Here is a 14,612-nt window from a genome sequence, read left to right on the forward strand (position 1 = left end):
CCAAAGCTCTCATCCAGCCTCAGGGTCTCTCTTCCAGGACCTCCAGAGCAACACCTGCCATGTGTTGTCATTGTCCTCCTCAACACCAAAGCACAATAGTGTCCACTGCCTCTGGAAACAGTTTTTCAAAAAGCAATTGGGAATTTCCTTTTAATTATACAGATCTTCCCTCTCTCATTCTATTTTATTTTTCAATCCTTCCATAAAGCATTTGTGTTAGAACACTAAAAGGAGAAGGAGAAGAAGAAGAAAAGGGATCACCTGGCTAGCTTAGAGCTATGCAACTCTTGATCTTGGGGTCATGAGATTGAGGCCCACGTTGGGTGTAGGGAATGAATGAATGAATGAATGAATGAATGAATAAATAAATAAATAAATAAATAAATAAATAAATAAAAACTGTTCTTGCTATTCTACCTCAGTCAGGAACGAAAAAGCAAAAGCAATAGAAGGCCTAAAGGGGCAGGGCAAGGAATCAGGGGACCTTTAAGAAGCAGGCATTGAAAAGAGTTTCCAGCATTAGGGAATAGGTTTGCTGTACTGGAAACCAGGATTAGTGACTAAGCTGGAAGAAAAAATAAGAATAAATGAATAAATTGGCAGAAGACCTGACTTCCTAGAAGAACTGAGTAGGGGACAAAGGCAGGTCTTGTATTGCACCAAAATTTTGGCAGCAAATTAGAAACAGACGGGTAGACACAAAGCAGAAATATGAGATAACGAGAGAAAAACATAGTTTTTTAAAACCAGAAAGAGGCGCGCCTGGGTGGCGCAGTCGGTTAAGCGTCCGACTTCAGCCAGGTCACGATCTCGCGGTCCTGTGAGTTCGAGCCCCGCGTCGGGCTCTGGGCTGATGGCTCGGAGCCTGGAACCTGTTTCCGATTCTGTGTCTCCCTCTCTCTCTGCCCCACCCCCATTCATGCTCTGTCTCTCTGTGTCCCAAAAATAAATAAAAACGTTGAAAAAAAATTTTAAAAAATAAAAAATAAAACCAGAAAGAAAAGACACAATGCAAGTGTTCTGCAGCTATTTAACAGGGACAAACAGTTCCCCACATTCTCAAGTCCCTATACTGCCTTGTAGAATAACCATGGCCTTGAGCCATTAAAAAAAAATTACATTGTTTATATTACATTACACTGTTTACCCAAGAGCAAAAATTTAAAAGAATTTAGGGTCTTACAGGCTAAGCTTCCATTATTTTACTACATTGACTACTCTGATTTCCTACGTTCCCCAGTGATGGCAGACAAAGAAGGCATAATTATGTCTTGTTTTCAAGAAAGACTTCCCCCTAGGTCTATTTGAATAATTTTCAGTTCTTACTATTAGTAGTTCAATGAAAACAGACCTCATTTCTATCTTTACCCCTTTGCTGATTTTTTAATTTTACTTATTAGATCACTTTGTGATGACATCGATATATAAGAAGGTGTGCATCATGTAGCAGAAAAAAACTGTACCCTTCAACTAGTCAAACACCAGGCTATTAAAAAAATATAATAATGTAAATAAGTTATAACCTGAGGCAAAAGTTATGGTTACAAACTGACTACAATTCAAAGCTGTTACAACTTTGGAATGAGAACAATCAAATCTAAACACAGATGAGGAAAAAACACATAATGTCAAATTATAGAAGTTCACTATATGCAGTCATGATCTGCTGAGACAGAGACAAATTTATACCATCATTTTCAATAAGCTTTATACCTTAAATGTTTAACTTCTCTTTATTGGTATTTAAGGCTTTTAACAGAAACATTTGTAATTGGGAGCAAAACTCCTTTATCAGACAGTTTGTTCCAATTATTGTTTGCACATAATATAGAACTAGAGTCTCTGCATTTTGACACCCCTACCTGTCCACTGAAATTGGACAAATCAAAGAGGGGAGAAAAAGTTAATTTTTAAAGCCACTTTCATTGGCACAATCATGAGTTTTAAAAGGTTCGTTTTCTTTTCCTTACCACATATATTTTCTCCACACTTGGTTAGAACCTTTGTGCTACTCTACAATTTCAGTAGATGTGCTAAAATACATATAAAGTAATTCAACTATTTATGAGAGGCTTTTATTAATATACAAAAATATTGTATAATTGGAATAATTGGAAACCCTTACATAAATAACTTTTTAATGTAACAGTGACTTCAGAATTAATGTTCTTTTTTTTTTTTTAATTTTTTTTTTCAAACGTTTATTTATTTTTGGGACCGAGAGAGACAGAGCATGAACGGGGGAGGGGCAGAGAGAGAGGGAGACACAGAATCGGAAACAGGCTCCAGGCTCTGAGCCATCAGCCCAGAGCCTGACGCGGGGCTCGAACTCACGGACTGCGAGATCGTGACCTGGCTGAAGTCGGACGCTTAACCGACTGCGCCACCCAGGCGCCCCGAGAATTAATGTTCTTTTTAAAAATCTGAGTTGATATTCAATAGATATTGACAAAGATTTTATCTATAAAATATATTTCCTAATGAGACTTATATACAATATTTTAATATCATACCAGAATACTTTATTTCCAAACCAAATTCCATTTCCTAAGAATAAATGATGTATATACAGACCTAAGGTATCAGATATGATCTTCAGAGAACTGTTCTACATTAAATTACCAAAATTCGATATCACCATATGAGATCCTTGATTCCAAGTTACCACTGAGTCATTTGGCAATAATAAATAGTAATGTTCTAGTATTCTGTAGTTATTTCATACTCATTTTTTCAAGTTATCTAGAGGTCAGATTAAATTCACTGAATGAGGTTATGAACAGTATTAGAAATATCCAGATTTTTAAATCTATATTAATAGTGCATATATTCAATTGTTATATCCACTGTTCCTGAGTTTCCCTAGTTTGCTTCATATCATGCCTTACCTAGTTTAATGAATTTCATGCTTTAATATATCTACTCTTCTTTACATGCACAAAGAGAAATAGGTGTCATGTATGTGAAAAAGTCTGTAAAAGTGAGTAGTAATAGCACATGCATGTAGTAAAGACAGGTTTGGTACTATTTTCAAGTTTATAGAATGAAACTATCTTTTTAGATTAGTAAGATTCCAATGATTAGGAATCTTTGAAATATTCCAGGTCCTTGCACCAATTAACACCCCCAAAAAATAGCTACTAAAAGAATAAAGAGATTGTTCTTCACCAGCCCTTGGTTGAGCAGCCATAACTGAATACTTCTAAATTCTTTGTTTAACCCATGTTCTGACCTCAAGAATAACACTGATATCTACAACCCATGTTCTGACCTCAAGAGTAACACTGATATCTACATCTATAGCTTCTTTCAAAAAAAAAAAAGCCATCATCCAATTTAGATATTAACTATTTTTAGGCTAAGACTTGAAAAAGATTGCCTTGGCTACCAGATTTCTCCCCTACTACTATTAGCTATCTAATGGACTTATCCCAAAAGCATAAGGATGTAAATAGCGATTATATACAAATGTTGAGAAATGTCTACAAGTCAGCAAGCCATCATTTTTAGTACAATTTCTAGCTGGTAAGCAAATAAGGTATGACAAATAACAGCAAAAGAGATACCAGTTGACTATATTCTTCAGGTGAATAAATTCACTTAAACTCTCCTCTTATAACCATGGGCAACTATACATCTCATGAAATCAATTCACTCATTATTCTAAGTTGTAAATGTTCTTTTAAGTTCCACTCATAATTGAACAAAATGTTGCATATTCTGACCAGTTCACAATTTGCCATGTTCCAGATAGAACCTATACTTTTAAAACAACTTCAGATCATACCAGCCTTTTATTATTAGCTTAAATTATTGATAACTTTTTAGCAAGCTAGGTCTCCCATCCTTCATTAATGCAGCCGATTTTTAAAAATAAAATTCACATACTACATTTAGTCTTGTTAAACTTCATCTTAATTATTTTTCCCTTTTATTGTTCCATGACAAACATTTCACAAGCTAGCCATTAACTATCCCAGCTTTTGTCATCCCTTATTTCCACAATGTCTTATTCAAGTCATTTATAGAATTGTTAGGCTCAAGTCAGAGAACAGAAACCTATAAGGACATCAGTAGAGATCCCTGTCCAGGCTCACGTCTATTTTCAAAAGTTCATTTTAATCATTTTAATGATTCATTTTAATCATTCAGAAGTATTAATTAAGCTCCTGTTAAAGAGCTTATATGAAGCACTATATGAAGAACTGGGGATTCAGCTGTTAGTGAGACAGACACTGCCTCTGACCTTATGGTGTTTACCGTGGTCTACCAGTAATTGAAATAAATGTAATAAAATTATATAGGATAAATCTTTAGCTAAATGGGCAACATGTGTAAGACATTTATAAATAAATATTCTTCAGTATGGTGGTTTGAATGTACATCACTTTTATCAGCCATATTTGGTCCTTCGTTCCACAAGGGTATCTTCTGAGACAATCTGAAGTGCTCTACTTAAACCAAGATACGTTATATCTAGAACCATGCCCAGTACACAATAGATTCTTTTTTTTTTTTTTTTTTAGGTGTTAAAGCCATTCTTCAGTAATGTAAAACTTAGGCTGGTTCCTTTTAACGGAGATACTCAAAAGTTATATATGTGTATAGACATATATAAAATTATATATGTGTGTATATATAAGTAATTTATAGTGCTGCTTAAAGCTTAAGCAATTAACACACAGTAATTTGCATTAGTGCTTCTGAAACTTTATATATGAATCACTTAAGGATCTTGTTAAAATGCAAATTGTGATTCAAGAGATCTGCAGTAGAGTTTAGGAGTCTGCATTTCTAACAAGTTCCAGGTGATATCAATGCAGCTGGTCAATGGAACACACTTTAAGTAGCAAGGATTGCTAGAATTCACTTTACCCCATCCTTGACAATTAGGATAGTAATATCTGTCTTGTCTGGTTCTTTTCCTAATATCCATAAGTTCTTAATGACAAATATAAATTATCTTAATGATAATTGTGATAACCCACACGTTTATTTTTTATTTTAATACTTTGGGATAAACTTCATCTGTAGACTACCTTTCATTTGGAGCATCTGGGTGAATCAGTCAGTTGAGCATCCAATTCCTGGTTTCAGCTTAAGTCATCATCTCGGGGTTCCTAAGATCAAGCTCTATACTTAGCATGGAGCCTGCTTAGGATTCTCTCTCTCCTTTCTCTCTGCCCCTCCCTCATTCTCTCTGTCTCCCTCTCTCAGAATAAATAAATAAACATTTAAAAAAGAATTAAATAGACTAGCCTTCATTTATATAACTTTTCTTGCTGTCTTCATATCTAAGTGTTTGGGGTCCCATAATCTTCTTTTAACTCTTCCCAATGGAGTGACTAATCTCCTGGGAAAGAGAAAAGAGTGAAGTAAGAGTTTATTGGACTTGCTTTATCTCTGCAATCGATAAAGCCCTATTACCTAATCTAAGAGGATAAACAGAGAAGGCAAGTCACCAAGGATATGCAACAAGTTAGCCAAAACTTCAGACTAAGAGCTAGGATCCTTGATTGTTTATTCTATTGGTATAGCCAGAGTTAAAGTCCTTAGTTTCCATATTTTCATCTTAACATTTAGCCCACAGTGCCTTCTCCTCTGATTCCATAAGTAGTAAGAAGAAGAATTTAATATTTCCCTTCTTTGAGTAGGGCTCAAAATGTATTTCAGTTTTGTTTTTATACAATCAAAGTAAAAGAAAAAGCCTAACAAACACTTTAAGAAAGCCTAATAATCATCATTACCATGTTGTAAAGTAACATATTTTATATTACTGAATATCTTAGAGAAGAAAGAATGCAAGAAGAGGAGAAAGAAGTGGAGAATGGTTAGCAATAGTAGTTCAAAGGATGCCAACAAGATATTTAAGTATGATTTTCCATTTATGTATCTTTTGGAGACTTTTGATGATTTAAAACAGAATTATTATACCATGATTTTGCTTTACTCACATTATAACCACTTCTCTCAAGAAATACAAATTACTTAACAGACCTGTCCATTTCCAAAAAGCTCAAGGTTGAGAAAAATTGTCTTAAATCAATTTGCCACCATTTTCAGTACTGTCCCCAGCATATAGATATAAAGAATAGGAAGTAATTATAAAGGAGAAACAGTTCATGACACTCTTTGGTTTAGGGGTGCCTGGGTGGCTCAGTCAGTTAAGCATTTGACTCTTGGTTTCAGCTCAGATAATGATCTCACAGTTCAAGAGTTTGGGCCTGTGTTTGGCTCTGTGCTGACAGCGTGGAGCCTACTTAGGATTCTGTCTCCCTCTCTCCCTGCCCCTCCCCTGCTCTATCTCTCTCTCTCTCTCTCTCTCCCTCCCTCCCTCTCTCTCTCTCTCAAAAATAAATAAACTTTTTTTTTAATCTTAAAAAGAAAATAATTCTTCGGTTTACACCAATGGCCAACTCTAATTAAAACCTCCAATCAGAATCCTAGGAAACCAAACACTCGGAATAAGAATAGGGGCAGCCCACTGTCAATCTAATTCCCTGGGGTTCCCTCTACACACTTTTAGGTCCCATACCTATTTTCCTTCTAAGTACCTCAGGCACTTTTTTAGCCTAGTAAGTTCCTTTCTCAGTTTCCAGGAATGTGGGGTTATATTCTGGTTTTATCCTGCCCAGTTAACATCAATGTAACTAGTGGCAGATGGAAAGCAACTAGATCTCATGTAGCTTCTTTTTCAGAAGAGCACTCAGCTGAAAGCTAGGAGCCTTCTGTTCTCTCAGTTGTGCCAGTGATCAGCTGTATGATCTTTGGCAAATATTCAAGATTTGGTTCATCTCAAAGGATTGTCATCAGGAGCAAGCAAGATGATACACAAGTGGCAATGACTATGGGAGACAACTGGTATAACATGAAGGTATGGATAGGAAAGACCTGCATCTCAGCCCCACTCTGCCATTAAATATCTGCATTACCAAACAAAGGCAACTGCTTTGTTTCTCTTTCCTCATGTACAGTGGGAATAACTAGTCCATCATGCCTGTCTCAGATGGGTTCTTTTGAAGACTAAATATAACAGAATTATAAGGCACCTGACATAAAACAGGCTGTCAATAAATGATTATTACTTAAAAGCATTTTACAAAGTTAAGTCTTAAAATTCTTCACAAAAGATATAAATTTAAACTATAGAGCAAAGATCTCCACATATACCAACATTCTATTCTCCCCTGCCTACATTTGATTCCTCTTTTTTTCTCCTATGGTGTTTAAGGTGGAACTATTTGGTAGACTATATAAAGCTGATTTTCATAGTGTACATTTCAAATAATTCTGAACTTTTACTTCGAGGCTAAAAATTCATCACCACAAACCACACACCTACAGAGGTGTTTCGGAAGTGAATTTAAAAGGAAAGTTCCAACATTAAAATTTGTAGTTTATATAAATTCTTTTAAATGGAGTTACACTGGCTTACATAAAATTTATGGTATTGACCTATTTTATATTTGTGTGCTTATGGAAATGGAAAAGGTTTTTAGCATGAAACCATCATCATAAAACCAAAAAAGGAAGGAAGGGAGGGAGGGAGGGAGGGGGAAAGGAAGGAGGGAAGGAAGGGAGAAGGAAGGGGGGACATACATATTTGTGTTGAAAGTAAATCCAAGAAATCACAAATAGCCTTAACATTACCATCCAGGAAAGTCTGTTCAAGATAATCAATGATCTGAGTGGCCTCACAAATAATGTTTTCCCCGTGGATAAGGACAGGCACTTCTCCAGTTGAGTTCAAACGCATAAACCAAGGCTCATTGTGCTCACTCAGGGGCAGACTTACATCATGTTCCTCGCACTTCAATGCCTTTTCAGCAATTACCAATCGCACCTGAAAGAGTTCACACTGGTTACTACAACACATGTAGGCTTTGAATTAAATGACATCCTGGATACCATTAAGCAGACTTTCTGTGCTTCCCTACGTTATTAATATTCTCCACATTCTTTTTAACTATTCCTAGTCTAGGAATTAACAAGTGAGATATATTCTAGCATCTTACTCATATAAATTAGGATAATAAAATAAGGAATGAAAATAATTCTGGCTATATTTATTCCACAGTGACTCTTCATCACCACTACTATCTTTGCGTCCTAAACCTAATTATGTGTCCTCCCCAGACAAGAATCTGATATATAGATGTGCTAGGCCTTGTTGACGAGAGCGAATGCGTACCAGAAAGAGTAAAAGAAGGAATTGTAAATTATGCATGTGGTTGCATGAAGGAACTTCCCTCTGCCTCACTCCCCTAAGCCCAGGGGACAAGGCCTCCTGCCCGAATACCTAAAGTGATGTTTTTTGTTTTTTGTTTTTTGTCGCATCTCATGAGTGGCAAAGCCTGAGTCATACCCTTTCCATCCCAGACTGATCATCCGAGCTCCCTCACAGCGCGCATCCCTGCCCTCAGGGAGCGCCTGCCCGGGTTAGGGCTTTAGGGGCCTACTTGCAGATGCGCCGGAGTACCCGAGAGAGCCCTGAGGGAGCTGTCCCGGTGCTGAAACCCGAGCCGCGCCGCCCGCCCCAGCAGAGGCCTGTAATTACCTTTTGAGAGCTGAAAGAATGTGTCCAGTGGTACAGAATGAGCCTAACCTCCGCGTCCGACTTGCCTTCCGCCATCAAGGGCGCGCCCCCTCTCTGCTCGTCCTGCTTCCGAGCCATTTTGGGGTGCGCGAGTACAGTAGGGCCTTGCCCGTCGGCCCTTTATTTCTCCCACCCACACTGCCCCGCAAAGCGTCGTTAGTTTTTCCGAGTTGCCGCCCGGATCCGGGAAAGATGGGTTCGCGCGGACGAACAGACCACTGGGAAGTGTAGTTTCACCGGCAAGAAAGCTGCAGCGCCGCGTCCGCCGAGATGCGGGCGTGTCTGCGCGCTTGGAAGTCTCTCGCGTGTGGAAGACACATGAAAGGCGCAAGTGGATGTGTTTGGGGAAATAATCTAAAATTAGAGTCCCTGTATACTAAGGTTAGTAATGAATAATGTCGAGTGCAAATTACTCATTGGTTTGGTAGGGTGGAGTAGAGGTTGCTCACGTATAAAAGCAGCAACTTCCTAGAATACTTAGGTTTCCTCTTGGAGGGTTTGTGCCCCAAGCGGAAAGGAAGCTCTGGTTGACAAAACAGGGTGAAGATCCGTGAGTTTTCATTAGAAGATGCTCTTATGGAGTCATGCAAAGGAATAATAATAAATGATAATAGATCTCATAACCAACGACGACTTAAAACAGCCTAGTTGTTAAACAGAATTTTTAAAGCAGAACTACCCGGGTTCATGTACTGGTTTTTGAAGTGGAGGTGATAATTCTCTTTAACCCATAAGGTTTTCCTGACAAATAAGTAAATACAATGTTGAACCCTCAAAATAGCCTGACATGATGTAGACAATAATATTCACAAGTTCGGTTGCTTTATAATATCCTCTTCATAGCCAGAGTGAAAACCATAATTTTATACTAGTTATCATTGTAGACCTCTTAAAATTTGGTATAATATTAAATTAATAAAAATTCTCCATTAGCCAATGTGTTAATATGACCATAAAATGAATGTTTGTATAACTCATTCAGTAAATCCTTACTGAACACCTACTACATTCCAAGCAATGCAGTAGGCTCTAAGAATACAAAGACCGGGCACTCAAGAAATGTCTGGTGGCAGAGACAACAATATAAATAGACAACACAATAGAGATGAGAACTGTCAGCCTTAGAATGAACACAAGGTTCTATAAGAAAAGAGAGGCAAGTATGCAACTCAGGTCAAAAAGGAAAGACAGGGGCGCCTGGGTGGCGCAGTCGGTTAAGCGTCCGACTTCAGCCAGGTCACGATCTCGCGGTCCGTGAGTTCGAGCCCCGCGTCGGGCTCTGGGCTGATGGCTCGGAGCCTGGAGCCTGTTTCCGATTCTGTGTCTCCCTCTCTCCCTGCCCCTCCCCCGTTCATGCTCTGTCTCTCTCTGTCCCAAAAATAAATAAAAAAAGTTGAAAAAAAAATTTAATAAAATAAATAAATAAATAAATAAATAAATAAATAAAAAGGAAAGACAAAATCTCATGAGGTCTTTCCTCCCCTTTACAACATTTCACTGTTCTCTATAATTCTTTTATAATTTTTAAAGATTTTAAAATGTCTTTTTATGGATATAAGCTCTGGGTTAATAAATTAATATGTTAATTCAATATGCAAAATGACCCTTACCAAACTTGTTTGTTTGTTTTTTGTTAATCAGTTCACTCTTTATAGTAGAAGGAAAAGTAAGACTTTGAAATGAGACAGAGTGAGGTTTAAATTCTGACTCCACCCCTAACTTGACCTCTCCTGAGACTTCGCTTTGTCATGTGTAAAATATGGATATATAAAAATATATGGCTGCTGTGGGAATTTAGTAAGAGAATGTATATAAAGCACTTAGGATATTGCCTGGAATATAGCGGTTGATGAAAGTATATGTGGAAACCTCCTCCATGAGATTAAGAGGACATAATATACTTTCAAAATTTTTACAACTACCTATATAATCCTCCATTTCCATTCCTCTTCAGAAAAAACTTCCTTTTAAATTCTTCAACTTCAGTTTCCAACAAATACTATACAGTTACCTTTCTTTAATTCACTCGCCTCACTATCTGAATAGAATCAACACTCTTGGCAGCTCTTTTGTCACTTGCTGCTGAAAGCATTCTCACAATAAATCTCAGGTCTGTCAAACACTGAGTACTTTCTCTATCATATCTTCCACAAAGCCATATAGCGAACACTGAATGAACTGATCCATTACTGTGTGGGTGTTTAATGTTAAGTATTCATAGATGTCTTTGGGAGTACAAATGTATACATAGCTTCTGAAGGGAAATTCATACATATGCATCAGAAACCTTGAAAATGGGCATAACTTCTAACCTAGCTATTCTTCTATTTTCAGTTTAACTAAGGAAGTAACTTTTAGCAAATCCCAGCAGATGGCCCTAAAAGTCTACTTTCTCTTTCGTCAGTGGTAATAGAAATTTTAGCTAAGCACATACCTGCTGAGAATAAAGACTGCATGTCCCAGGTTCCATCACACCTAAATGTGACTTTATGACTACATTCTAATAAATGGGATGTAATGGACATCCCATAGAGCAAGTTATGGGAAGTTTTCTTAAGAAAACTGTTAGTCCTGTGCCTCTTCTTCTTTATCCCATCCTGCTTCTGCGAGGGTGAATGCTGATTTGGACCATGAGGGATGGGACCACATCCCAGGGATGACCAAAGCCATGAGCTGCAGGGTAATTGAGCCCCTAAGGACCTGGGAGCAGAACCAACCACCACACCAATCTCAGTCTGCAAACCTCCAATTATTAGCTAAGCCATTGTAATTTTTTGTGATTACCAGGTGCTATTGCCTTAACCCATCCTCAAGAATATATCAATCTTATAAAATACAGATGGCTTTTATGTCTTTATGCTTCTACATATAGTAATTTTTCTATAAACAGATATGTGTTGCTTTTACCTCTTAAAGATGTGAACATTAAAACAACATCATTAAGTAAACAAGATAAGGAAACATGGTGGTGTTTGGGGGTTTCGTTCTGTTTTAATCATGCTAGGGGTAGGAAAAAAACTGTTATATCTTTACTCATTGATCCATAATTCCTGTTATTTTCCATCCCACTAAAATCCACTTGTAGGTTATATGAAAAATTTATTATCCATTCACTTGTTTATTCAGAGATTTGACTAAATTGTATATGTATTCTGCAGCTGTGTGTCCATAATAATAGATGGTGGGTTCCTGGAGAACAGCAGCCAGATAAAGGTCAATTTATCTCTTCAATATGCATTGTTGATCTTGTCCCAGGAACAAGGGACTGTGCTAGATACAGAAGACAAGGAGTTCAAACTCATAGTCACTGGGAACTCAAGTGTGAGGAAGAGAAATGAGATTTCAACATATGTGGTAATTGCTTTGATATTTAGGAGATTATGGTAGGAATACAGACAAGGCACCTCATACAGATGGTCTTCCCAGAAGAGGTGATGATCTTTACTGTAACTAGTACCATAGTAGTGCAATTACCAGTATATCCATTGTTATGCCGCCTCTGGCTCATACAGGCTCTTGAGAGCTGATGGTTACATTTTCAGGAATTTTACAAGCTGGATGTTCAACCCAGCCATTTCTAAAAATTATGTAAAATTGAACTGCATTTAAACGAATGATTTTTAAAATAAAGCTAACAAGAACTCAAAACTCCTATTTTGTTATTATTTATACTCTTGAGTTTATTTATGTCTCTTATATCTGTGATGGAAATCATATATAAGGGTGTGCTACAATGCATCCCTTCCTAACTCCCTGTTCAGGGATGTCATGTTAGTAACTTGAAATTAGTCATGGTAGGGGTACTGACACTACAGAAATCAGCAAGTAGTATATATAATGTGTTTTTTTTTTCAAGAAAGTTGGTTTTTAAATATTTACCAGCACACCACTGAATGCACATATTTAATATTTAATAAACTGTCTTGATCAGGAGAACTCTAAGTATATTTGTGAATGCATACATTTGTATGTTAATTTGTACTTGGTACCTTTCCCAACCGGCTTTAGTTCTGCTTCCTTCTCCACTTCTCAGACAACCACTCCCTACTTCCTTTTCATTCTTTTCACTGTGTTTAGGGAATAAGTAGATATGCATGCATCTATCAGCCCACTTTCAAACAATGAGCACTTTCTCTAGCACATCTTCCCAGCAGCACAACCATGAAACACAGTAAACACTGAGTGAATTGAATAGTGCATTGGTGTTTAATACTAATAATACCTTCTAAACAAAAGGCAAAATGTAGAATTTTTTTGCATTAAAGATCACAGACACTTTCTTACAGTTTCATTTGATCCCCATCATAGCCTGTAAGGCAGCTACTGCCCCTAATTTATAATTGAGGAAATAAGTTTAGCGACTGAGAGACTAGTCCAAAATCCTATAGTAAGTGAAAGAACTATAACTCAAATGTGACTTTTCTGACTACTCATCAAGGTATTATTTTCTACTACATTATGCTAGCTTTAAGCCAAAGTTGTGGACTTTCAAGCTTTACACAGCCTGTGATAGACTTTGAGGAAAATACAGTCACCTTCTTGAAGATTAGCCCCACAGTTACACATACTTCTATTAAAGCATAAACTGTCATATTAAATTACTGTTTACATATCTTCCTTCTGTGTTGCATTCTGAGCCTTGGTATCCCTAGGAACCCTAAATAGTGCTTGGTATATAAAAAAAATGCTCCAAACTGCTTTTTAAAAATTTATTAAATATTTATTTACTTATTTTGAGAGAAAGAGCTAGGGAGGGGCAGAGAAAAGGGGAGATAACATCTCAAGCAGGCTCCACCCTGTCACAACAGAGCCTTACACTGGCTCCATCTCACGAATCACAAGACATGACCTGAGCCAAAATCAAGGGAGACACTCAACCAACTGAGCCACCCAAGTGCCCCATCCAAACTGTTTTTTAATTAATAGAAAAAAATAGTAGCTAGCCATCACCGCCACCACAAGCAGCAAATAATGACAACAAAAAATAATAATTAATAATAAATTGTAGCATGTTTGGTTTACTGCTCTAGAAATTCTGTGTAAAGCTAATTTTATTTGACAGAATTTGATATTTACAAATCTGGACTGTGGATCCTGACTCTGAACTCTGACTCTGAACTCATGACTCTAAAGTGAACTGCCTTTATGTTAATATGTACTGAAGTTCTTTATTCATTTAAATATTTTAAAGAATGAAGTGAAAGTGAATTTGATTAATGTTAGAAATAATAGATCACATAACCTCTCCGTGCCTGAGTCACCTGACCTATACAATTACGATAAAAATCCTCCAGATATTCTGGCTATGCAGATATAACCAGTTTGGGAAAAGTCCTTGTGCTAGACAGTTATAATATGTCCCTTTGGTGTCCTCTGCTTCAATCAAGTCTTGATTTATCATAAAGAACTGTCATGAAGGAATGATGTATATATTTATAAAAGTTACTATTATTCAAGGTCCTACCAGTCATCTATTTTGGCAGGTATTAGGTAATATACGTATATGTGTGTGTATATATATATATATATATATATATATATATATATATATAATATATAATATATATTATTTTAACGTATATCAACTAAGCCAGAGATCTTGAAACCTTTTGACAAATTGTTAATACTCTAGGTTTCTGTTTTTTAAAGTACTTTTATGAATGACCACAAGAGGTCTCTATTTTTTTAAGAATAGTCTTTTTTTTTTTTTTTTTTTTTTTTTTTTGCTTTGCAAATTAGAAAACAGAAATGGTGGTATTCCCAGGAGAGTACATTTAACTAATTAAGCTATCTCATTCAAAATCAAATTTTCCAAAATCAGAAGAAAATCTTTTACTCATATGTAGAAAAACAGCATTGTCTCCACTTCCTCCTGATAATAGCAACCTTCTTACTAAGCACCCAGAAGCTACTTCCCCTCCTCTGCTTTGACCCATGCCAGTTATCTGACCCATGTGAATTGCATAGGATTTGTAATTGGTGTGAGCATAAGAAAAAAGGAGGGGAAGTCCTTATT

General features: G+C 36.7%; 1 protein-coding gene across 5 annotated transcripts in view; it reads right to left on the minus strand.

Moving 5' to 3' along the window:
- GDAP1 (ganglioside induced differentiation associated protein 1) overlaps nt 1–14,612 on the minus strand; it is a 47,721-nt gene that overhangs the window by 11,698 nt on the left and 21,411 nt on the right. For 2 of the 5 annotated variants that reach the window (XM_086695239.1, XM_086695240.1), the window contains exon 4: nt 7,651–7,843. The exons of 1 other annotated variant lie outside the window; for it this stretch is intronic. In XM_086695239.1, the coding sequence (XP_086551365.1) occupies nt 7,651–7,843 (193 nt within the window). Of the gene's footprint in view, nt 1–7,650; nt 7,844–8,557; nt 8,777–14,612 lie in introns of those variants that run through there. 2 more of the 5 variants (XM_025922692.2, XM_086695241.1) reach the window with 2 other exon arrangements.

This window comes from Puma concolor, chromosome F2 (genome assembly GCF_028749965.1).
Source record: "Puma concolor isolate L17-30 chromosome F2, mPumCon1.1.hap2, whole genome shotgun sequence".
Taxonomy (NCBI): domain Eukaryota; kingdom Metazoa; phylum Chordata; class Mammalia; order Carnivora; family Felidae; genus Puma; species Puma concolor.